The 27,263-nt window shown below is 34.6% G+C and overlaps 1 protein-coding gene across 1 annotated transcript; it reads left to right on the forward strand.

The window, feature by feature from the left end:
• Nucleotides 1-26,651, forward strand: LOC133187974 (macrophage mannose receptor 1-like). Its single transcript, XM_061323369.1, has 41 exons — nt 1-70; nt 5,054-5,211; nt 5,440-5,582; nt 6,049-6,167; nt 6,734-6,833; nt 6,971-7,097; nt 7,215-7,312; nt 7,673-7,788; nt 8,011-8,140; nt 8,284-8,366; nt 8,729-8,857; nt 9,047-9,154; nt 9,463-9,621; nt 9,754-9,836; nt 10,007-10,154; nt 10,300-10,341; nt 10,832-11,002; nt 11,338-11,454; nt 11,806-11,922; nt 13,016-13,243; nt 13,695-13,849; nt 14,188-14,301; nt 14,800-14,918; nt 16,351-16,496; nt 16,625-16,821; nt 17,022-17,152; nt 17,365-17,417; nt 17,499-17,711; nt 18,425-18,591; nt 19,608-19,678; nt 19,998-20,104; nt 20,341-20,484; nt 20,872-20,988; nt 21,503-21,681; nt 22,811-22,910; nt 23,794-24,041; nt 24,264-24,435; nt 24,623-24,904; nt 25,187-25,363; nt 25,632-25,847; nt 26,361-26,651. Exons 1-41 carry the CDS (start codon nt 1-3, stop codon nt 26,570-26,572), a joined length of 5,766 nt encoding a protein of 1,921 aa, XP_061179353.1. The 3' UTR covers nt 26,573-26,651.
• The last annotated feature ends 612 nt before the right edge of the window (nt 26,652-27,263 follow it).

Genomic DNA, 27,263 nt, shown 5'->3' on the forward strand with positions numbered 1-27,263 from the left:
ATGTATTTCAAACAAGGATTAAGAATTCTTGGTTTCACATCATTTATATTTCTACAGTATTTAAATTTTGGTAAGTTATATTTTATATGAATCGAGATGTAGCACAGGATCTAATAATATTATGTTTTTGCCATTTGTTATTTTATTTTGCATATATACAGGAAAACAATGCTTTTTTTTAAATTGTGTGTAAAACATGGAAATTAATTGACAGATCTATGCAATTTATTCGAAGTCTAGTTTGAAAGAAATATACAGAACACAATATAACAAGATACATGTAGGGAGGGGATGAGATTCAGAGTCAAAAAATTAATATCTTGGATTTTTGTACCATATACATGTATTATATCATATGACCAATGTATAATAGTATAAAATGCTTAGTGGGTGTCATTGATACAATGACGATAGTACGATTCGATGACGGGGTTAAAATGTACGTATATTTCAAACGCAAAAATCATGGCAGCCACAGGATTCCATAATATTACAATGAAAAACTTGTGTTATCATTTACCAAGATCAACATGTTCGATCAACTGACACAATAAGCTTAAAAACTCCTAAATTGTGCAGACCAGCAATTAAGTCTTAGAAAGTTTAGAACAAGGTCTGAAACGGATTCGGCAAACGATTGCTTGTGTAATTAAGAGTCTCGTCTAAACACAAAATACAGCGATAAGCATAAAACATAGGCGTCGGAACCGGGGGGGGGGGTGGGGGGCTTAGTCCCCCCCTTTTTTTTTTGCAAAGATAGACATAATATAGGCATTGAAATTTGGGGCTTAACCCCCAAACGTTTTTGTTGGGTTAGCCTCCCTCCCCCACTTTCAATTTGCTTGCGACGCCTATGTAATAGGTTTTAATTTCCTATGTGGACTTAGATAATGAACGTTTATCTTCTTCAAAGATTCTTCAATCAATGTGCAATTGCTTTTCTGAAAATCAACTCGGAACGTGGACACTTCTACGAGGAACTCAAATTCATTCAATGAATTCTACTTTGACATAAGTCTTTCCACGTTAATTCGGGACTAAGCAATGGACCCCCCCCCCCCAAAAAAAAAAAATCTTTCAAAGAAGATGGACGAACAAGGCGGTCAAAATGCATATAGATTCAACCGTATAAAAATCAAATTCAATTTGTGAACCAAATAAGAGCGAAGTTCTAATTATTGAAAAGTATGAAATTATGACAAATATAACTTTTCTGCGGAAAAATTATGTTGTCAAAAATTATACCATGGATTAAAAAAATTAGGATATCTTGGGATCTGAACCCAAGCGATAAAAATCCTGAGTTTCATTTTATCTCTAGATACTGACACGCTAACCGCCACACCAAATAACTCATAAAAGGAAACGATATTTAAATCTTGTTTGTGATATGACTCTTGAATATATTTCTCAGAAAGATATTAATTTTGTGTCATAAATGTGTATTTTTAAGGTAGAGTGGGTTCTTGCTCCATGCTAAGCAAAAATGCATATTTTTAAACATACTTTAAAGATACATTTCCAAAAAAAAAAAAAAAAAATCGAGCGAAAACCCACTCACATAGAAAAAGTGTGTTATACTATAAGAAATGATTATTTTTGCCCTTTCTGGTGTGTACATGCTATTTCATAGACATAGACAAATAATTTCAACACTTGTGAGCTTGTTCAAATTGTAGAGATTTTACATAAAGTATGCATCAATTTTAAATGAAATGTCAGAGAATTGTGTTATAATTGAGATTCAATTTTTCACTTTCAACAACAAACCATAGGCATTTCTCTCCGCTTAAAAAAATTGTTCGCCCATCTCCTTTAAGGTATAGAACTGATAGAATAAACAAAGGTATCATTGCCGTCAGCCAGATTGCAAAAGTGATAAAGTGCAGCAAAACATCTGAAAATATTCAAAGATTTGTATCCCAAATACAAGAATTCTCCACGAGTTGTCTTTCCTGACTTCTAGAAGAGTTGTCTATTGATGATTTGCTTTTACATTAAAAAAAAACGGAGGAAAAAAATCGACAAAACGTCAAAATAGAATAAAGAAAGATACGTGGTATACAAATGTAACTTTTTTTCAAAGCCAAAATTTATAGTAATTCTGAAATTGCAATCAATTTGATAAACACGAGAAATATTGTTGGAAACAGGGAATAAATTATAATGCATTTTGGCGACACCAACAATCTATACATATATGGAATCGCATTATATACTGTATAAGGACAATAGAAAAAAATATTTCGAGTTTAAATATACACTAACTGCACACAAAAGTGTTCTAATTCTATGGTACTTTTAGGCAGTTAGAGTGTTCTGCCCTCAAATCTTATCAGACTATCAATGAACCTTAAACCGAAATAAATTGATTGAACAGTTTTTCCTTATTTAGTACATGTAAGCAACAGTGTTCATAATAAAATAAAATAAATAAACCCAATATTTATACCTTTACAAGGTATTATTTTCTCAATGTCAAAAAAAAGTATATACAGGCTCCTTAAAAACAGTTACATAAAACAAGTTGTATATGACCAAAAGCCTCACAAAAGTTTCACCCGGATATTTGAGGTATTTCTGATAATAGATATGCATCAAAGATTTGTTTACCATCATGCTCATGTAACGTATGCAACTCAAAAATCCTTACCAATTAAGAGTATTTTTTTCATAGAACTTGGATTAAATGTATAGTAGTTTTACTTAAATTATGCAAAATTACGTATTATTTATAGATTTTAATTGATTCAATAGGCAAAGGACCCTTAAAAAATAACTTTAAAAAATATTCGTTGTACATTTTGGTGGTTGATTAAAATTTTAATTGATATCATGCACTGTAAAATATGAATTTAAAGAGAGAGAGAGAGAGAAAGAGAGAGAAAAAACAAATAAACAAAAACAAGAACCTGATGTATTCAGGAAACGGTGTAAAAATATGATAACATACATATAGCTTAGAAGACAAGGTTTTGACCCGTACTTAGAGTATCAGTTAAACCGCGGGTAAATTACGGGTACTCTGTCGTATTAGGTTACAACTTAGAACTCACTAGGTTATCTTATCTCGACCCCCTTTTACCGTCCCGTGTACAGCAGGCTCTGGAATCGTAGCTTATCAAAATTTAATCCAGATCAAACACGATTATTTGTTTTCATAAATTTACATACAAAAGCTTGCATAAACTTCCATATAATTGCATAAATTTTTCTATTGTATTTTTCGAACTGGACTTACTAAAATCTAAACATGTGTTAATGAAGTTCTAATAACAATTTCATACACCTATTAATGATAGGAACCAAGAAACCTGCCAGATATCATGCAATTAACGCAAATGAGACATGCTAATTTCTGAGTGAACGCAAATGTACAATATTTTCCACTTTATGAAAGCAATTCATATGATGGTCTATGATGGTCCTCTAAGAAGATATTATTCTCATGGTCTACGAGCCACCCAGAGATCACCAAATATATATTTACATTTTCCAATGTCTTTCTCTGAAATAAAATTACGAATAAGGTAATGGCTTTATATCCCCATATATCGATTTGCTCAGCACGTGACAGAACTGCATGCTTTTTCGCTGCGTGCTGCTTAGTAATACGCCTGGTGGGGATGCTGAGATTTCTTAATATTGATTTTTTTAAAAATTAAATTAATGATCAGGCCCCGGGATCATGAAACATTTTAAGCTTAAGTCAAAATCTTTATGTTCTTTTTAGTTTTTGTAAAAGTCAATTAGAACAAAATTAAAATATTTTTCAATATTGCTTTACAAAAGTGGTGTTGTCTGCAAATTTAGAGATAAATTCAATAATAACATTTTACAGGTGATTGAAAATTTGACTTAAGTCTAAGTTTGCTTCATGATCCTGGGGCCAGGTAAAAATGTAAATATAAGGAATAAGTCTGGTTTTTTCAGTTTTATGATGATGATCAATCAATTTGCTCGTATGATAATTTTACGCATAAACGCCTTCGGCGTTTATGCAAATTATCAAGCGAGCAAATTGATTGATCACATCATAAAACCAAAAAACTACACAGCTATTCCTTAATACAAAATACACTAATTTTCCCATTGTCATTTATCCCAAATACTAGAATAACAATTTCTTCAAGAATCGGTGCATTGATCGTGAAAAATGTGTATGCATGCTTTTGAAATAAGAATATCATTACCTATATTACCACAAGAAAATCTTAACGGATGAATTATCGTACTATAGTTATGATCGTTACATTGTACTACATGGTTGAATAATTTGTCTTTTCGCAATATACAGATGAAATCTGCGAGATGCGATGGAAATATTAACGTTTACTATCAAATTAAATGCAAAATTTTTCTTTAAAAAATGGCAAAATATTAATCCAAGATATAATACATATATTAATGGTCAAAAATTCAAAAAAATAAAAGAAGATATTTGTCTCACAATGGCTTTAACTATAGTGTGTAGGATAAAATGAACTACAGGGATAGACTGATAGATCTTAAGCTCGATTTTCTGTGAAGGCAGGCTTCACAGAAACACCAACTGGCACAATTACTTAAGCACGTTTGTCTATCCATTTGGCTATATATATATACATTGTATTTCTTGAAATTTCACATCGATATTAAGATTTCTTTTAAATACTAGTAACTTGCAACCTTCCATTATCACAAGCAGTATAGTATTTAACGGCGATGATCTGAAAATAAGTTCTGCATCGTAGTGTTCTCAACTGTACTAGTTCAATATTCAGGTTCAGTATTACAATTAGTTCAAAGTGATTGGCCCGGTCCTTCGGATGAGACCGTATTTAAACCGAGGTCCCGAGTCGTAGTAGGTGCTGGCACAAAAAAGATCTTTAAGTGCCAAGTATCTATAGGTAAAAATTTTGCAGCTCTCCACCGACAAGTGGTGGCGTCTCCATCTGAGTGAAAAATTCTCCGAGAGGGGCGTTAAAAATGATGGAACATGCACTAATATATCAAACTTAATCAAATAAGAATATCTTTTCTGTATACTTGAATTTGAATTTATATTTTACAGTTTCATCAACCAATCAAAACTGTCCACTATACTGGTCAGCATATGCAAATGTATGTTATCGATTTCGTTGGGTGAATCTCAAAAGCTGGAATGAAGCGAAGGCGTGGTGTGCGTCACAGGGTGGGGATCTTCTCAAACTTGAAAACAATGCAGAAAAAGTAAGTCAGTCTTTAATGTCAGGAATCAAGAAATTCCAAAAGGATAAAATAGCAAAAGGTTTATATTATTAGTCCAAAATGGAAGAATGGCAAAATGACTATTCCAAAAGGATAGAACGGTGAAATCATAACTACTTGTATTCTTGAATAATCGAACAAAGAAATTAATGAAATGTTCGAATTCAGAATTTATTTGATTGAGTCTTATGCAGTGTTTATTTTTTTCAGACGTATATAACAAATGCCATTAAAAACATAGTGCAACACCAACATTTAAGGAATACCAAATGGTGGACGGGTATGAACAACAAAAACCCACAATCCCAGGCCTGGGTGTGGGGCGACAAGTCACCAGTGGCTCAAGTCATTACGTAAGCTAATTCATCAAGATTGATCCAAGTTTATCCGTCCTCAGTGTCAGAATGTCTTCAATGCACAAACCTCTATGGAGAAGTCTTTCAACTGAAGCCAGCAACTGCAATTATGCTGCTTCCTCAGTATACTTAGATTCAAGTGCAGCAACTTCATCAGTTTAACAAAATACATTATACTCCTCACTGTAACAAATTATCTTGCTGTATAGTTATACATCCTGTTATATATAACTGTATAAGTATTGCCAAATGCAACTAGTCCGTAAGAGTATAACCACCACATCTAAGTACTAATGCAGCATATGCAATTTAAGTACATCAATAAAACGCAAAATTAATTCATCCTATAGCTTATACATGTACAAGTGCCTATATTACACGACCACAATAACCTTAACCATATAACAATAGGATACAGAACAACAACTTCTCACAATAACCATATAAGCTTGATAATTTACAGCTCGGCGGCACATCTTCACCAATCCACAACAGACCACTGTGTCTACATCAGTGGTACAGCGGGAATGGTCAACACTCAATGCTGGCAGAAATATGCTTACATCTGCGAGAGAGCAAGAGGTACAACGAAAACTAAACATTTTGTATTTGATATTGCTTTATCTGTCCCATCGTCGAAAAACCACTGTCGGTCGGTCTTGCCTCAGAAGCGACACGACCGTGGGTTTCGACGATATATCTAACCATTACGCTTTATGTGATGCAATTAAAATAGACTTAATTACCCTTTATATTTAATATGTGTGTGTAGAATGGTTAGAGGAATTAAGACACCTATGGATTTTGAAGTCATTCATTCCAATGTTTCGGTTATATTTATTGTTCAAAAACGTACTTTCAGATGAAATAAAAACTTTCGTATCTTTGGAACCCATATTCACTACGACGATAAAAGGTTTTTAAAAAGATGTGCTACTTGCTAAAAGATCAAATTCCAAAAGTTAAATATTGACTGAAACACATTGAAGACCTCTGTGATTTAGTTTTTGTTTGTTCGTTCGTTCGATCGATCGATCGAGAGCAATCAATCTGACTATTAATTAAAAGAGAGAGAGAGAGAAAGAGACAGGGAGGGAGAAATAGAGAGAGAGAAATCAATCTGAATATTAATTAAAATTTTTTGACAGGCACTCCACTGACTTGTGACTCTACCCGTGGATGGCAGCAATTCAATAACTTCTGTTATCAGGTCCACCCCACTGATGTACAAACATGGAGCGGTGCTGTGTACGTATCAATCTGTAATGCAATCCAGAATTTGTCGAAAAGAAGGAAAATGTCATTCATTAATTTCCTGATATACTAGTTATCTTGCGTGGTACATTTCTGGCGTAAGCATTTCTAATTTTATATTGTATCTGTAGAAACGTGTGCTCCAGAAATGGCGGAGATTTAGTAGAGATCGACAATGACCAGGATCAAATCGCCATTCATGATTTCGCCCGAAACACCAAGCGCCCTCTGTGGACGGCACTACACAGCGTTCAGATGGTGAACAGGAATTTCAACTTTTAATTACTATTTTTTTTTAATCTAAAGACGTTACTAAATTCATTTCTCACAAAATATTCCATGCTCTTTTCTGAGTATTACATGGTGCATTTATAGGGTAACACGAACAACTGGCAATGGTTGAATGGGACTGTTATGACCTCAAATCGAGCACTCCAGTACTGGGCTAATGGCCAACCTCCCGTACTTAGGACGTGAGTTGGTTTAAAAATCAAGCCTTATTAGAGAATTAAGTAAACCAATAAACTTCTGATTGTGATGTTCACATGAGCGACTCTCATCTATAATGAATATGAGTACATAAGCAAATATACCTCTTAGTTTTTAAAATAATACCCGAAGAAGCAACTGTCTTTATTAGGCAAGTGTTACAATTATGATTTAAGACAATATTTTCAATACAACACGGTCACTGAAAAGGCACAATTGCAAATTATAGCGGGAACAGGCCACCATCTTACAATATTCAGTATGGAGAACCAGTTAAGAAATAAGAATTTTACTTCTGAATTATAAAAAGAAACTGAATGAACGTCAACACTATTTTATTTTAGCAATATGCTGAATCGCACTTGCGTTTGGATGAATAACGGACAACAAGACTATCGCAAATCTTGGTCTACGGACAACTGTAACGTGAGAAAAGGATTCGTCTGCAAGAGACCAGAGGGTGAGTTATAAGAAATAATAGGTAGTACTAGAAATTAGAAAATTAATAAATCTACACTCTTGCTGTGAAATTCTAATTATTAGGTATTTTTACTTGAAGTCTGAAATAAATGCTTGCGTATTTCTCGCAAGTTACATAGTTGATTTGTTGATGGGAAAACTTGAGAAATACTTTAAGTTACCTTAATATTTGAAATCGTTTGATTATTTAATTGTCAAATAGGTGTGTGCATGCCGGGTTGGGTGCCCCACCAGAAACTGTGTTTCTTATTCAACATTCGGTTTAAGTACAACTGGTATCAGGCCAACACTTTCTGTAGAAGTTCTGGAGGAAACCTTGTCTCCATTTATGGGTGAGATTATTGGTCATTAACATTGATTTCCAAAGACAGATTTTATGTTTATACATGATTACCGTTTGTTGTTACTGTTACTGTTGCTATAAAGGTAATAACTGTCAAAATCCATGTATTTAAGAAAAAAAAACTCTGTTTAGGACAACGTTTACTAACTTCATAAACTCCTATCTTGATGAACTACAGTCAGCTGGCATAGACTCGTTTTGGATTGGACTTACTGGTACGTGTTCGACATGTAATGCAGAAATCCTTTTATCATTGACGTGCTGAAAATTTGAATAATGTATTAATCTGATTGTAAATAATTTTTTTTATATTTTTAACTTTTTTTTCAAAAACCGCTGTAAATCATGAATGTTCCATTAGTTGTTCCTAATAGAGTCGAATTTCTTTATTAAGAATAATAATAAGAATCGAACATTCCTTCGGTGGCATCTGATTGGCTATGCTAATTTAGAATTTCGGCCTCTGATTTTTTAGAAGACGAGATGCAATGTCAACTTTTAATCTAAATATTATAATGTTTTTATGCAAATGCTACATTATAACATTATTATCTACATATGAAATCCTTTCCTCCAGACAACAATAAGACGGGCGGGCCCTGGATGTGGACAAATGGTGGTAATATTCAGCACTATCAACACTGGCCTGGGAACCATGCTGCCCGAAACACTCCCAACAGACAGGACTGTGGCTATATCTACACTGGTATTATCAAAAAAATTTTCATTTATTTTGATTTAAATTCCTTTCTGTGTATGTCCGAATCTTATTCAAATTATACCCCCCCCCCCCCCGGCCCAAAAAAAGAGAAATTTGTACAGTCTTATTTCGCTTCACGTTAACATGACTATAATTTTGGTACAAAACTATTAATTTTATTCTTCCTATTTGTAGGTGACAGGAGCGGATCCTGGAGAACTACCAACAACTGTGTTACTCAAAAGGCGTTTGTGTGTCAAATCCCTATGGGTAAACGTGTCAACCCAGTAACCACGCCCAGACGTAAGCTTATTTTAGGACTAAGTATAAATATTTTTTTCTTTATACTTAAATTAGAGCACATATGCATTTGTGAATGTAAAAAAAATGTTGAATAAGTATTTAAAAAATATACTTTTTGTCTTAATTTTTAATAAAAAAATAAGATGTCAACATTCTTTAATTTATCTCTGAATCACAATATCAGAAACTTATTCACAATAATTATGGTGAGTTCATTGTTTTCATCATCCTGTTTATCATGCAAGGAAGTGCAAAATATTTTGCAGTTATTTTTTTTTATTTATTTTTGCTTTAATTTTCTTTGACAGCCCAGTTTAAATGTACTGGTCACTGGTTGCTTTACAATGGAAACTGTTACCAGTTTAATGATACCAGGTTATCATGGCTTAATGCCCGCCAAGCGTGCCAGAATGCAGGGGCGGATCTAGTTACCATTAACTCAGCTGCCGTCCAGTCTTACATTCTCAGTAAGTTTCCATTACCAGTTATTGCAGACTAGAGACAATAATAATGCCTACGTATATTGTTTAACGAAAGATTTTTCTCTTGCCGTGTCATTTAATGCAGATTCTATTTTCCCTTCTTCTTTGTATCTTAAGGACAATCCCATGGAAAAGAGTATTGGATAGGACTTAATGACAGGACTCAGGAAGGCCGTTGGCAATGGCTGGATGCAACCACCGTCAGTAAAATCTTGAATAAATATCAAGATGATATAAATTAAAATGCATAAATTGGATAATCATAATTCATCATTTTCATTGCAATATACTAGTATATAATTTGTATATAATTGAAATTTTCTATTATTTGTATTGCAAAGATGCACAGCCGTTTGTTAATTTTTTTTAGGGTAGCAAGTATTATAACTGGAATTCTCATGAACCAAACAATCTGGGAACAGAGAACTGTGTGGAGATGAATTTTATGAACCGTCAGGGAAAATGGAACGATCGCCAGTGCTCCACGCTTGTCCGTTTCATCTGCCAGAAAACAGCAAGTCAGTGACCATTCAAGTTCTTCATTCTTATAGATAAAAGGGTTTTTAAATGGAAAAATATACATTTTTTTTATGAAAACATATTTTCTTTATTTCATTTCGTAAATTCGTATGATTTTATTTCTTTTTTAAATCCTATTTTCAGGTAACGCCCAGCTCCCCGTCAGCGTCTCGACTACTGCAGCCAGTTAGTATTATTCAATTAATTTCTTCCAGCGAGATGAAATTCAAAATCTAACTGTTAATATTATAAGAGTACATGTACTTTCAGTTGTTAATTAGCTGTATTAGGGTTTAACGTTACTTGCCTTCTTACTTTCTACACTTCTCTATCGATTTCCGATTTGTAGAGTTTTGAACTCACCTGAGCCAAAGGATTAGATGGTATTTACTTTTTAACAAAGTTGTCTAGCGACTGTGTCCATCTGACAAAAACATATTGTACCTGTACTTATGGATGTAATTTTTCTTAACAAAAATATGTCAAAATGGCTGTATTATGTCAAACTAATTTGGAAACATATAAATAGTATGCCTATTTGATTCAAATCGACTCCTGGGCTGAGAAATGTGGTAGAAAGGGTTGTCACAATTGTCTTATAATTATTTACTGCTAAATCCATAGTCTGGTGATGGTCTTACACATTATATGACATTTTACGGTTTTACCTTTATAGTGCCTATAAGTGTCCGCTGCGGTTTGAACTGGGAGGAGGATCCAAATTCTAACAATTGTTACCAGTTTTTTGATAAACAGTTGGACTGGATGGATGCTCGAGAAGTATGTAGAAATAATGGGGGAGATCTGGCCAGTATTGAATCCCGTGTTGAGCAGGCTTATATTGCGGGTAAGGAGGGGGCATAGTCCCTATGTCCAGTATATTGATTCACTGTGTGGTCCTTTTCAGCTTTGAAATATATGATCAGAATTTTGCAATTTAAGCAATGGAAAGGATGAGGAGGGGGCTTACGAATAAATGTATTGGTTATCATGGTTCTTCCTGTTAAAAATCAAATTCAAGATCTGCAAGACATAATGATATATTGAGATTTTGTTCATTAAGAATACTTGTGCATTTTGTACAGAATTCATAACTTCTGCATACATGAAAAATATAATTATGAAAACACAAACAAACCCAGGGATATATATTTTTTTAAATGAATTGTCATATTTTCGTAGGAAAGATCAACAATATGAATTCTATAGCCTTGTGGATTGGGATTAACGACAGAGCGACGGAGAACAAATTTATATGGGTTGACGGTTCACCCGTAGCTTACCTCCACTGGGCAAATGGTAAAATTGTACTAGGCAAATGATGATTATATTTTACTTTAACTGGGCAAATTATATTTTACCTTAACTAGGCAAATGATTATATTTTACCTTAACTGGGCAAATGGGAATATTTTACCTTAACTGGGCAAATGGTAATATTTTTACTTAACTGGGCAAATGGTTATATTTTACCTTAACTGGATAAATGGTTTTATTTTACCTTAACTTAGAAAATGGTAATATCTCATCTTAACCAGTTATATTTAATTCACATTTTATATTACAGAAGGTACATATAGTTATGTTTTTATAGCGTCACTTTTTCAGCCTGCACATGTAGGACTAATTTATTATGGTATTCTGTAACAGGTGAGCCTAACAACTACAGAAATAGGAACGAGGATTGTGGCAACATTTATACTTCCACTTCCTACTGGAACGACAGTCCATGTTCCGGCAGGAACGGCTTCATCTGTAAAAAGCAATGTAAATATCTGAAAAATTAAAAGAAATGATTGAAAGAGCAGTAAAAAAATAATTGGTTTTACAGATAATATATTAAAACTTGTCTAATCCGGATTTTTATATTCCAAATCTTTCCTTGTTTAGTTCTTTTCATTTGCTTAAAATGTCGAATTCAGCGAATTTTTAAGGAACCAGTGGTGACAGCCATTTTTACGGAACTCCTCTGGTTTTATCCATCAAAATATGCATAATATTTTTGCCCACTAACCACCTATTATTTTTTGCATTTTTATTCTTAAATTTGTAGTTTTAGTCATCTAAAAAAATAGGGAGGTTTACTTCATGATCATATGTTTTCAGAGAAAGAAATATCTCATTCATTTTCCATGAAAAATCCCAAGAAGTCTGGTTTCTGTCATATTTTCAATGTCTTGTATCTCAAAAATATGCTCACTAACTCATATTTTTCTACTTTATATTTTTTTTTTCTAATAAAGAATACATCTAAATAAAGTGCCAAAAGTGAAAAGTTAAATACAAGTTATCTCAGCAGAATACATCCGTAAATTCCAAAAGTACTTGAATAATGCGAAAGGTTCTTATGAAATAAATTAATTAGTGTTGTCAAATTGGACGATTTTTAGTAACCGGTTACTCGCTTACTTTTCCGATCGAGTACCCGGTTACTCGGATAGTCTTATTTACACTGTAAAATGACTTTATATCCGAGTAACCGAATAGCAGTTTTACTAATCGATACTTGCATCGTTCGACGGTTAACCGGTTAACCGGGTACTCGTTGACAACACTAAAATTAATTCATCTTTTATCTCCTAAAGTACAAGATTAAGTCAGACTTGCAATTTTTAATCATTTACTGAACATTGGATTCTTTTCATTGTTGTGATTTTTTGTTTGTGATAAAGGTAGGATCAGCAGTTAGAAAGTTTTTTCAAACAAAACTATTATCATGTTTTCTATACATGTATTTTCCAAATCTTTTTTTAAACTTTAAAATTATGTTTATCACTGTCCGTTCTATGACAACAATTTCCTTCTGATGGCACCATTCGACTCGCTGTTGATAACCTTTGACCTTTGGTTCCCCTTTCAGCCAGCCAGCGGACTACCACTACCCCTCCCCCTCCTGTGGTCACCAAAAACGGGTATGTCATGGGATGCCAAGATGGTTACAAGCCTTTCCAAGGAAACTGTTATCACCTGTGGCAAATTCGACAGAACTGGGCCGCTGCAAAAAGTTTTTGCCATCGTCAAGGGTCATTTCTAGCCACTATAAACAGTAGGGAAGAGCAAAACTTCGTCATGACCATGATTCCAAAGCGTGAGATTTACATCTTCTTTCCATACTTGGATTCACTTTAAAATGTTTTGCAATCGGATGCATTTAATCATTGAATTTTTTGTTTCCATTTTACTGCGCTATCATATACTCTAGTATTTGATTGTTATTTGTAATGTGGTGTAATGTGACATGTAACTTATGTTATTCCATATCTAATAACAATTATTGAGGAAGTAATTATTAATAGGCAAAGTTTGTCTGCCTGGTTCGTTCATTGAAGGTTGCATGTAGTTGCTGGCAGATATTGTAGAATTTTGTATCTGATGTGATTACTAAGAAAATGATTGTTGATGTTATTACTAAGAAAGTGATAGTTAAGATCAGATTTTTTTTTAGCATTTTTTAAAATGGATGGTATAGGGTTTTGTACTCGAAAAATTTGTTACCAAAATAAGGAATAATAATTGATTTAATGGTTCTTCTTGTTCAGGCGGATATGGTTACTGGATCGGACTAAACGACCTTGCGAACCAGATGACTTTCTTTTGGTCTGATGGGAGTCCTGTACTGTACACAAACTGGGCGGTTCGCGAACCTAATAATTATGGCCATAAAAATGAAGACTGCGTTCTCATGCTTAGTACGGTACGTATATCTGAAACTAAATCCCGAAGTCAAAGTTCTTTTTATAGAGAATCTTATTTTTGTTACTCACAGCTCAGGTATTTCTCCTTTGGTAAGATTTCTGATTTTAAATCCGTCAGATACACTAAATTAAATTGTTTCACAGGAAATTCTTTGCACAGAGAAAGATAAGAAGAACTAAAATATATAGGAAATTTTTTATTTGGCGTATTTTACATGACTATATTCAATGAAAAAAAGTAGAAGTGAAGAAGTATTTTTTCTTTGTAGATAAACACAATTTTATTGACTTACTTCAGTTTATTAATTTGATTTTTTTCCCTTCATTTTATAAATAGAATGGACAATGGAACGATGCCATATGTCAAAATCCAGCTGATGGCTTTATTTGTAAAAAACCAATGACCTTGATGTCTGCCACGCCCAAACCCGAATCAGTGGGCTGTACCTGGGTATGTTGTCGCTTCAGTCCCTCATTATTGATAATGGCAGGGGGAGGGGTTACGGTTAAAACTTGTGTAGGGGTTGTTTCCACGGTTAGCTCTGGCCCAGACCTTATCGGCAAACCTTGCCGTAAAGGTTGCATGCCAGGCTATTCCAGAGTTTGTATTTTCTAGAAAACATGTTTCTTCCATGTACATTAAGTTTCTTATCTATGGTTTTGGAAGCTATATTTTTCAAAATTATAATTATGCTAAAATATTGAGAATATACACTCGGGTTAATTTTCATAAAATGTGTATTCTTCTTTAGCTTTTATCCCGAAAGATAATTTTTGCTTGTCTTTTTTAGAAGTGCGCAATTTCTATTTGTAATGTCATTAATTATCAATGCTTATGAAGAAAAGACATCTATCTTCTCATATACACTGTATTTTACTTTACTTTAAATAACCATCTACAAATATCTATAAACGAGATTTGAAACGAAATGTTTTGTTTTACTCGTAGCCAGCTTACGGGTATGGAAGCTACTGTTACCGATTCGTCTACCAAACCAAAACTTGGCAGGATGCTCAGAAAGTCTGTGTCAATGCATTCCAAGGGACACTAGCCGCTATAAATGACAGGTGATATCATTAAAAATTGCACCATGTTTTCGAATGTATTGTGGCATTGCTTGAGTTAACAAGGAAACCTTTTAAAATCCATTTAAATACTAAGTATATACTCGCCAGAGCAAAATTTCAGTTGTCAGGCAAGCTTTTCTTAAGCGCCAATTTTAAAAGCTGATATTGGTCAATATACAGACCCATTTGGGGTAGTGAAGGAAAGGGGGTCTATTGCAGTCATTAAGAAAAAATTAACAACAATTGTAAGTCATTAAATAACAAAAGGTTTTAACTTAAGCATGCAGGTAAAACTTCATCGTCTCAACCACTGTCCGATATCCCCATATATAGCTCTCTCCTACCGGCCTGAATTGGAGAGGATCGTATACTTTTTGGTTGTGGTTTGCAACAAAGTAAAACTCATATTCAAAAAGTTTTAATCGATCTTGGATCTCATGAAATATTCTTTTAAAATACAATAATATCAATGATTGTTTACACAATTAACATTTTATGCTCGTCCGTATACAATTACCTAACTTTATGGCAAGACGATATCTCTAACGAGTGAGAATTTAATAATTGAAAACGATTAACCACATCAACCGTTCACTGCTTTTTACAACTGTCGATTAATTACCAGGGGCAGCTATTGTCTTATCTGGTCTACCTGACCTCTGTGTGCACCAGTTGACGCGATGCGAAATTTCGTTCGCACGTGCATGACTAAGAAAAGGTGACAAGAAAACACAAAATATGTCCATTGCAAACTTTTTAACCTCCTTTCTCTCTTTAGGAAAAAATTGTAAAAACAAGATGTGTTTGTGAAACACTATGCCCCCAATTGTAACACAATTCTGGAGTGGGACGTAGACTACAGTGCAATAATTATGGCCAATGTTAAAGTTTTTCGAATGTAGGTCAAAGGTCACAGTTGAGATCACGTGATCAAAAATTTCTGTACCAATGGAAAGGGAACACTCATGTCAAATATTAAAGCCTTACCCTTAACAGCGCAATAGTTATGGGCTAGGTTAAAGTTGACAACAGACAGACAGAACAAAAACAATATACCCCCAGGATCTTTCGATCCAGGGGCATAAAAATTTTTGACGAGCGTCAAGTCAATTTAAAACGGTCGCCAATTTGGCGACTTATGAAGAAATTTTAGGCGCCAATGAAAAATTTTAGGCGCCATGGCGACTAAAATAGTCGCCAATTAGAGCCCTGTTACTATATTAATTATTTCAAAAACTTGTCTGCTTCCTTGTATGATATACAGACCCCCCTTCTCTCTCTCTCTCTCTCCCAGCCTGCATATAAAATTTGGTCATTTAAAAAAAAATTGTAATATTGTAATACTAAAATGGAATCTGTTTCAATACTTATCACCAGAGGAGGTTTAAAGTAAATGTTAATTTATGTCTCCTGATGAATGGCTTTTTAACAGATTCACAGAAGCCTTCCTATCTGCTTACATGTCCTATCAGACAGATTACTTCTGGATCGGATTGTCGGACACCCAGACCCAGGGAACTTATAAGTGGATCAGCGGAGTACCAGTCACCTACTCAAACTGGGTCGCTACCCATACTGGTACGGTACTAGTCCTTTGCAATAATTCTTAACCAGTTTGTACAAAATTTTGATTTCTTTTTTGATATATATAAGAAAAATTGTGCCTTTTAAACTTCTGCATTTAAAAAAAAAGACTGAATATTTAGGAAATGAAATTGCGTCTTGCGTGGCTTTAACAAGCCGTCATCCAAAAGGACTTTGGCAGAATTTGAATTGCACAGACCAGCACCACTTTATTTGCCAGCTACCTCGACAAGGCTACACCACCCCCGCCCTCACACAACCTCCAGCCAATCTACCCTGCCCCGGGGGTTACAGCAGCTACCAGTCGTACTGTTACCAGGTAAATAGAACTACATCATATACAGCGTTGTCCTGTATTGGTGCAGAATTTATCATCTTTGATATATATAACCCTGAATCTTTTTAAAGCGAATCTGTATCAGAATTTTGACGTAGTGTAGATTAATAAGTTACATTTGGGTTATAATAATCTACGAAGGAATAAGAGAAACAAATTTTACAAATGTGCTTTTGTAACAGGCGGTAGGACTGACGGACAATACCCAGTGGATGTCGTTTAACCAGGCCAGGGATTATTGTAGAGGTTACGGAGGAGACTTGGCCAGTGTTCACAGTGCTGGGGAAAACAGTTTTATTCAGACTCTTACACAGTAAGCTGGAGGAAAATCATGTTTTCTTAGATTAAAAGTATCAAAGCAGCAAATTGCAAGCTCTCTTTAAGTTTAAATAATTTATTTCCAAGTCTTAATTGTTGTTAATGTCATTTTAAAAAATGAAGGAAAAATCATAAGTTGTAAAGATTAAGAAAATAGTCTGATGATTTTATTAATTTTGTTTTATTATTAATTATTTCCTTATGCAGATCGGGATCCGTCAACAGCTGGATCGGACTGAATGACAGAGACATCGAAAGCGGTAAGTACTCGTTTGAAATGTTGTCCGGCTCCTCTGAATGGTCGATTTAACAAACTGAGCATCAAATCTTTGTCATTTTAGGACACAAGTGGACAGACGGAAGTGCCACAGACTACACCCAGTGGAATCGAGGAGAACCGAATAACTTCGCCGATACGGAAGATTGCGTAGAACTGACTCGTGGCAGCGGAGGTTGGAATGACGTCAACTGCTTCTTCAGTAAGCCGTTAGTGTGTAAGGTCGCTAAAGGGGTGCAACTCTCAACAACAGCAGCTCTTCCTACAGCCTCATCATGTAAGTCTTCCTCTCTCCATTATTTCTGATCCTGTACTAGTTACAGAAATCGTTAGAATTGCCAATTTATGGTAAAAAGCAATAAAAATCGTAAAAGAGGTACTGAAATACTACAATCCTACAAGAATATTAACATTTATCTTTGAATTAAATAGAATTGCGAAACGAAGAAAACCAAATCGGAACTGCCTTCCAAATATTCTTAATCAGGCGCGTAGCTAGGCGTACGCAAGTGCTTCTACATCATTTTCACAAAATAATAATAATAATAATAATAATATTATTATTATTATTATTATTATTATTATTATTATAAAACAAAAATTAAATCCCATCATAAATCAGGCAATACTTTTCTTCTTTATCGTTAATTTCATGATGAGGAAATAAGCATTTTAAACGTTAAAACTCGGATTATTTTAATGTTACTCTTTTTTCTAGATACTCAAAATTAAGTGTCAGAAATGCTGAAAACTTGCCAGCTTCCAATTAAAGGGCTTCACCCCCTGGGCCCCAACCAGGGCTTTGCCCTGGACCCATTGGGAGCCTTAAGGCGGCCCCCAACCCCCCTGCCTTGATTTGCTTCCACATTAAACACTCCCTAGCTACGTCCCAATATACAGCATAAAGACAATAACCACTAATTTTCTACAGCGTTTCCATGCAGATTTCATTAAAAAATATTATGAAGATGTTATGTTGTGTTTCTACAGCTGGAGCCTGTGGGACAGGATGGGTCCTCTATAATCAGTTCTGTTATTACACTGGTAATGGCTCCACGCTCTTGACTTGGTTTGATGCTAGATCCACTTGTAATCAAATGGGGGCAGAATTGGCAAGCATTCACAGTCAAGATGAAGACAACATGCTAGTTGGACAGGTAAAATTAAGGACTTGTTTACAATTTACCGGAATTAAAATGAAAGGAAAAATTTTCAATCTGTTCGCCTCCATTTGCTTAATTGCATACATATACATGTATATGTTTCTTTTCCGTTTCTCATTTGGTGAAAACCTAGTAGTATACGCTCAATTTCCGGAGAGGTCCGGTGAAGTTTGTTTTATTCAGCGGAAAATTTTGAGCATGTTCAAAACATGCACGGACACCACCGGACTAAAAACGGTAGTTCCGTTTAAAGTACGGTAGGTTTGCGTTTGCATATATTTTTCTTACAGAACTCATTCCACTGGCGGATTACATGTAAGAGGGGGTAGCCCCCCCCCCTCCCCCTTGTGACCAAAAATATAAATAAGATTAATATATAAATCATTTTTTTGGTTTGGGATATTACATTAATAATATCTCAAATATAGCTAAAGCAAGTCAAAAAATTTCTCAAAAAAAAACTTCTTAAATCAGAGAGCTTCCGGGAGCTTCACCCGACCTCAAACTGGTTGCCCCAGGCCCTCCTTTTCAAGAATCTGTGATCCGCCACTGCATTCGCTTCTTTTTCTGTACGTGACCGGACTGCTTTGGTTGATGTCCGTTAGTCCTGAGTTACAACTGGATAATTGCCGGTCGTGAAACATACAAATCTGACATGCTCTGGACACCGACCACACGATAATAACTCGGAACGTTTGTAAACCGTTCCGTCACTTTCTCATACGGATTCGATTACAGGACTCTCAATCGTTACTGAAACGGTTCTTTAGTTACTGTTGCTTATACGGTACATGTCTGATAACGTTTTTTTTTTTCGTTTTATACTCTGCATATGTTGATCGTAATAGTCTCAATTGAGCGATTTGGGACGATTTTCACTGACGTATTACCAACGAATTGAGTTCTGCTGCAAAATTTGACAGAAATTCAAATCTCTTGATTCTGCAAGATGAGATGTAGCGATAAGTCAATACTGAACGAATGAATTACGTGATACTTTTATATTTAAGTATACCAGGACCAAACGAACGGTGGACTACTGGATTGGACTCAATGACATCGAGTATAACAGCAAATATGTGTGAGTTGTCTATACCTTATCAACAATTGTAAAAAAACAAAACCATAGGTTGTGCAAAACAAATTTGAGTTGAAAATAGCTTTCCGTGGATTTTGCGAAGAATTCTTGAATGTGAAACTTCGCAGTAATTCTCACCTCTATAAGCTAATACATATTATATGAATATGATCTGTTTAATCCTAATTACAGGGTGCTTGAAAGACATGTAATTTAATAGCTAAAATATTTGCTTTTATTTTGAGAAGACTACTCCATTTGTACGTGCATTCAAAACGTATCCATGTTTTTTATCTGGCCTTAAGAATTTCGCGCTATTTAGGTGGACAGACGGTAGCCTTTTGGACTTTGTCAGCTGGAGTCCTCATGAACCCAATGATTATGGCGGAGGGGAAAACTGTGTCACGATGCCCTACTGGACAGGCGGAAGTAAGATTTTTATTTACCAACTTCTGCAATACAAATTTCTTTTCTGCAAAGAAAACACATTGAATATTAGTCATAATAACGTGATCTATAATAATTATTTGAGTACTTCTAGTAATTGATGATTTTTTCATTCATTGACAACCCCTTTGTTACAATATAGTTCAACATAAATTTTAAACTCTTTTCCAGAATATAAACTTTAAAAATTTATTAATTCTATGTACAATCATTAACAGAATGGAACGATGACAACTGTAACATGAAGAAAAACTTTATATGTAAGAGACCAGTGACCGGAAGTACCAAACCAATCAACCCAGGAACCACTGCGGTCATCGCCGCCGGATGTCCAAATTCCAACTTCAAACCCGTTCCACATTGTAAGTTTCACAACATGTCAAAAATTAATGCAGTGTTATATACCAACAAACATTCAAAATGCAGTTTTCTAAAGACCAACAGACATTCAAAATGCAATTTTCTAAGTGATTCTGTCAGATATAAAGATAACAGAACGTGCCAGTCTAGTTGACCCTTGATGCAATTAATTCTTTCTCGATCGTCTAGATATCTTTGAGAGATATGCTACATTAGATACAATTCACTTCGAATAATTTAACATTAAAAACCAGATGAGAAAGGGAGAAAGAAAGCGACATAAAATTGGTGTGAATTCGTAGTCTTCAAAATCTGATATCATGTTTTCAGGTTGGAAGTAAAAAAGTAACTTTTTAACATATTTGATAAAGTTTAACCATTGTTTTTAGCCAATAGATGTTATTTCATTGTCCAAAACAAAGTGAATTGGACGAGTGCTGTATCTGCGTGTCAGACTGCGTATCCAGGAGCGTCTCTAGCAACCATCAGCAGTCTTCAGGAACAATGTAAGTCGCTAAAATATATTGAAAAGAGATATCTGCGAGACATTTTCCTATTATTTTAATTTGACTTCAGAATGATCAACCATTTGTCCAAATTACTGGAAATGTGGTACATGTAAGTAAATACTGACACTGCACCAAATATGAAGAGGTCCTGAAACAAATTTGTTAAGAATATGTGTAAAAGGCATTAATATATATAGTTTTTTTTTATTGTCCTTTCACATTTAGCAAACGTTTTCGCATCATCTTAAAATAACTCAGATACGTTTGTGTTAAAGAGATAACTCTGTCTTCTTTGATTTCGCCTCGTTTTAAATTAGCTTACTTGCGAAGAGGGCGAAAAGGGGCGCAAATAAAACGGGAGCAAAAATGTCCATGAACTTTACTCTTTAAAAAATCTAACTTATGAGAATCAAGGAGATTAATAATGATAATTGGATGACAGTCAAGGTCCCATGGACCTCTTGTTAAATATCAAGTTAGAAAAGAATGGGTTTCATTTAATTTTTTCTAGTATTTTTGAATTCGATGCTGTATGATAAAGATCCCAGACTGACCCTCTGGATTGGTCTCAATGATCTGCGTCAGTCACGCAGGTTCTACTGGGCAGACAACTCTCCTCTGACGTTCGTCAACTGGTACAAAGGAGAACCTAACAACGCACCTGACGGCTCCAACGTCAAGTGGAACTCGGTAAATAACCTTGATGGCTTAAAACTACATTTAATTATGTATGACCCTCACTATGGTCTGCTGTCATGTTGAAATAGGAATATATACAACTCCACTATCAAAGATATGAAGATCTTACGTGTAATACTCAAATTTAACTTGCTTTGTACAACTCCAGTTCATAGAAAACTTTTTAAGTATTGCTTAAAACTACCGTAAGTCAAATGAAACTTATTTTGAAAAATGATTTAAAGATGGCTTTTACTTCAAGTTTAAACACGAAAGAAAACACATAAGAGAATCTATTTCAAGGAGTAAGGGAATCTATTTCAAGGAGTTGGTACAGAACTTTTGACCTTCCAACTCTAGTGGAATAATTATTCACAGAAATTCACACTTACAAATAAATAAAAGATAAAAATTCGGGTTTTATTGAGAAGATTCATTAATTCGTAAAAGAAGAAATATGTATGTGGGACTGTCTTGCTTTTCTCCTCAATTTGAAAAATGGCTACAGGAATTGACTTGTAGGTCATACTTAGCTGGGACTATAGCTAGCATTTAAAATAATAGCTTATTTTTGTGGTGTACATGACTTGTTTCCCAGGAAGATTGTGCCGAGCTATATATAGATTCTGACAGGGCGGGGCGTTGGAATGACGCGGTGTGTGGTCAGAACCGAGGCTTTGTGTGCCAGCAACATCGGCGTAAGTCACGAGGCATTTCCCATCATGCACTGCAACTACTGTCTTCAAGTTTAGAAATCACAGTCCCAAGTTATAAACATTGATTTTCAGCTGCAGAAGTTACTGGCGATGAAGCCTCTGAGACTTTTTGTACTTTTGTTTTCAGAGCGACAAACACAAGAATGAAGCAGACTTTGTTGATTTGAATAAAAAACGTACTTTACCATACTTTCTCTAATTTAACAGTTTAAAAATGTTATGAATGATATATATGCACACGATATCGTGGAAAGAAAAATCTTTAATACGGAGACAGAAATTAATTTGAAAGCAATTTCTTAAAAAAAGAAGGAAGTGTGGTAGATTTTGGGGGAATGTTCTGTCACTGTTTGCGAAGTATTACTTGTTTCAATGTGTTACTGCTTTGGTCTGTCCTTATTTGTGCACCAATCTTATTTGTACAGGAGCGTTGTGTGGAAATGTACGCCTCCAGCAGCGCGGCTGGTCAATGGAATGATAAACAATGTGGCGCACTGCGAAATTTTGTTTGTCAACAACATCGACGTAAGCCACATCAAATCACGTTACTGCACATTGCAGTTTACGCTAAAGAGCACTCATCATGCTCTTCATCTCATTATTTCAACTTATTTTCATTTACTTTTATTATCCTAATTTAAGTTCAATCATTTGGAATTTAATTTAAACCTAAATTGTCTCTATCTTCTTTGGTATCGGAAAATTCATTGTTGATAAATATTTTATAGATAGAAATATTAAAACAGAAATGGACCTGAAATTTAAAAAAAAAAAAAAACAAAAAAAGATTAAAAATAAGAATTTGCATTCTTGAATATTTTCAGTTGATTTAAAATTCTTTCTCATGTTTTTTCATCAACACAGGCATTACACACGTGCCAATGATATACAAATAGTGCACAGAACACTATTAATCGCATTTATATTTCCAAGACATAATATTTTTTAAATGAAGCTGAACATTGTTCAGACAGTTTGGTGTATTTGGATTGTGAATCTTTATAATCTAAAACCATAATGATTTATCTTGCCTTGCAGAAGTCCCAGAAAAGCAGTATATAATATTGCCGAATATATTACCTACATTCTTGTTTTTCACACTTTCACATTGTCGAACACCCTTGCACAGTTGTTTATATATTAAAAATTTGCAGTCTGTCCATTCTTGATACGAGCATTTGATTGACATATAAACTTTAAAATATTGCCATAAATGTCTTTTTTTTCAAATTGAAGTTTGACTTATGAAAATGACAATTCTTGGAAACCAAGCTTAAAATTTTGATTCCTATCATGTAATTAAAAATTCAAAATATACAATCTTATTCTAAAATACATAACATTAATATCCTTTGACTTGATTGAATTAGCTTTCAAATTGACTACAACAGAAATCTTACCCCTGCAGAGTCCGGTGTGGCTGTAACTTCCGTTCAGGGAGCTTGTCCCTCGGGATTTTCTGCATTCGGAGCTAGTTGTTATCGATATTTCCCGCCAAATGGTGCTGCTGGCTCCTGGGCGCAGGCGCAACAAGTGTGTCAGCAGAACAGTGCGCAGCTAGTGGTGATGAGCAGTGTGTATGAGGATGGATTCGTTCAGTCTCTGGCGGGAGACCTTGCTCCTAACGGATATTGGATAGGAATGGCGGACAAGACCGTAAGGACTGAATAGAATTTTCAATAGATGTATTAAAAAAATAATTTTAAATTCTTGCGTTTTAAGTGCTTTGTAAAGATCACAGGTTTTTAAGCTTTTTCGTGTTGATAGTCCGATGTCACTCGACACTCCATCCCTAATGTTATTTCACACTATGTAAATTGCAAAGGTTTGCAAAATTTTAATGGGTATTGTTAGAAAATTAAAAATGCTTTGTTTTAGTCTTCTGGTACATATACGTGGGTACAATCTGGCTGGCCAGTCACCTACACAAATTGGGGGGCTGGGGAGCCGACAAAGGGGGCCGGCGAGGGATGCGTTGCAATCATGAATCACAAATGGAACGATACACAATGTAACCAACAGTTGGGATTTGTCTGTCACATCAACAACAGTAAGCTTTCTTCTAGTGCCTATTTTACAAATAAGAAACATTAGTCTGACGTAAAATTTATTTAAGTCTTCATAAATTTCGAAAAAAAAGAAATAAGAATTCATTGATTTGCTTGGTCGTCATATTGCTTTATATATGAATAAAAAAAACATAAAAAACAAATGCATGACTTTTTTGATAATTCTAGACACACCACTTCCAACTCCTCCACAGTCCTCATTAAGCTGTGACGGGTCTGCTCCTATTGCTGTTGGAGAAGGCTGTTACTATATATCAGGCTTCAAAACAAAGACCTGGCCCGAGGCTAGCTACATGTGTGAGAGAATGGGCATGGAACTGGCCAGTTTTCACTCTCTAGCTGAAATGAATGTTATTCTCCAAAGATTCCAGAATTATCAAGCACAGCCAGGAGAAACAGCTCCAAGATTTGCCGAAAATATCTGGTTAGGAATGACCAAGGGATTCTCAGGTATGAAGATAAATGTTTGAAGTAAATACCAAAGTATCCCAAACCACAGCTACATGTACTTCTGTGAATTTGTTCTTGTCAAAATACAGGCCAAAACAAAATTTGCTGTTCTTTCAGAAATGGAATGCAAATGTTTCTATTAAAACATGTTAAACGAGGCGAGTTCCTTCGTCAATAAAAAGTTATTCAAAGAGGAGTTTGTATGGAATCTGTTTGCAGGCGATGTTTTCAGAAAAAACAACATAAATTTTGATGATCCTTTTTCATGTCTTTTTTCTCCAGACGGATTCCAGTGGAAGGACGGATCCGCTGTCAATTTCCTGAACTGGGACAAAGGAGAGCCCTCTGACGCAATGAGTTCCTCTCAGGAGGAATGTGTGGAGATGTACACCAACAGCGGAAAATGGAATGATGTCACATGCTTCACCAAACGGAGATACGTCTGCAAGAAAGCAGCGCGTACATATCTATTTTGTCCTTATATAATTTAGAGAAAAAAGTTTTGTATAAGATAAGTTCATTACCCTCATTTTGCATGTTTAGATCTTTATTTCAATTTGATTGACGGTATTTCATACCAATAATTTTAGTAAAAATTAATACTTTTATTATATATACGAGTTACATAATAAAATTCAAAAGCTTTAGTTAAATTTTTAACGAGTAAACTTATCAAAGAGTATACTTGTAGGGATCCATGAGTATAAATTATATATTTCTTTTTCAGAGATGAGTACTGTAGGGTTCAAGCTGACAAGTGGAAATCTTCCTCCACTGAATCCGAATCCAGGTACAACAGGATACAATCCATGGGCATCTCTGCCAACCACAAATTTCCCAACCAACCGAATCACTCCCAGTCGACAGACCCTCCAACCTCTCACTCAGCCACAGGGAGTAGGAAACCCAAAGGCAGCCCCTCAACAACAGACTTCAACGTCAAGTAGTAAGTAATGCGTTTTCCAGTCAAAGAAAGTAACGTAGTACTAGATTAAAATTCATGTCAGTATACTAGAAAGTCGTATTTAATGAAGATCCAACGGCAAAATATGCCAATAGGGTATAAAATAACAAGTTTTCAAACTGAAAATAATATTCAACCATTAATATCTTAAATCTTTAATCATTTTAATTTATTGTATTTTTTCCTCCTTCTTCCTTGTTTCTTTCTTGCAGTGTTTGTTTAATTAGTATTATACCTGTATAGTGTGTGTTTACCTTGTTTTAGAGAGAGGGCTAAAATAGGCTTTGCCTGCTGCCCAATCCCATTCATTTTTTTAAATAAAATTTTGTATAAAATAAAAAAATCATTTATATTACTTTTTCCTCCATAATAAGACGAAAGAAATTATTTACCATTCCTTCAAATTGTCTTCTTCAATGGATATCATTTGTGCAATCAGAATTGTTTTAAGCACATTATATGTTTAAGAGAGATTTTCTCTTCTTATTCCAGGTAGCGGTTTGTCCGCAGGGGGACTGGCAGGTCTGCTAGTTGCCATCATCTTTATTTTGGGGCTTTTTGCCTTTGGAATCATATTCCTTAAAAGAAGACAGTTTCCGGCAGGTAGTGCTGGCCAGGGGGTCGGGGGATTCGAGAACGCAATGTATTACTCGTCAGAGGGCGCTGTAAATATGAAGAATAAGAGCAAAGAGGAGGACGCATGATTCACATTATATGATAATAATGCAACCTTATGCGCAATAAAGCAACCATTTTGTGAAATTCACAAGAGACAATGCATTGTTAAGGACTATTTGAAATATTTTAACTTTGTCCTAATGACTTACTGTCAAAATGGCAGACCATTTCTGTCATTCTTTATTGACGCTAGAGCATTGATCACCTCATACTTGCTCTCCATTATTGAAGGCGGCAAGTTTCATTACGTAAAATATTTTCGTAATTACAATGTTATTCTATTTTTGTATATTTATGATTCAATACGTGCAAGTGCAATATCAGTTACATTTATGGTGCAAATAACTGATAGTAGTGCTTTTAAGATACTGTAAATGTGGAATTTTACATATTGGGGTAATTCATGCTAATTATACGCGATATAATGAAAGATTTCGCGTAATTATTCCGTTGGTAATACATGTCTTTATACATGTTTTATTCAGTATTTTGGTATCGCGGAAAAAAAATCCCAAGCGTAATGTGTTTGATACTAATTCGTATTATTTACAACATGCGTAAATATCCACGGTTTCAGTACACTTGTCAAATATTTTGGAAGCATTTTTTCCTGTTTGCATTTTGAAATCATATTATCTCATGATACATGTAGTATATAACATTCAATGAATAAATGTTAAGAAAACAACCCCTCTTTATTGTGCTTTATTTACAAAG

The sequence above is a fragment of the Saccostrea echinata genome, unplaced genomic scaffold (assembly GCF_033153115.1).
Source record: "Saccostrea echinata isolate AGI-Se365-2 ecotype Australia unplaced genomic scaffold, CSIRO_AGI_Sech_v1 ptg000001l, whole genome shotgun sequence".
NCBI lineage: Eukaryota > Metazoa > Mollusca > Bivalvia > Ostreida > Ostreidae > Saccostrea > Saccostrea echinata.

Excerpts from the sequence above, each read along its gene's own strand:
- LOC133187974 (XM_061323369.1), top strand. The coding sequence starts at position 1 with ATGTATTTCAAACAAGGATTAAGAATTCTTGGTTTCACATCATTTATA. Across the intron at positions 9,155-9,462 it reads CCCAGTAACCACGCCCAGAC|CCCAGTTTAAATGTACTGGT; the intron begins GTAAGCTTATTT and ends TTTCTTTGACAG. Across the intron at positions 16,497-16,624 it reads CTGGGTCGCTACCCATACTG|GAAATGAAATTGCGTCTTGC; the intron begins GTACGGTACTAG and ends CTGAATATTTAG.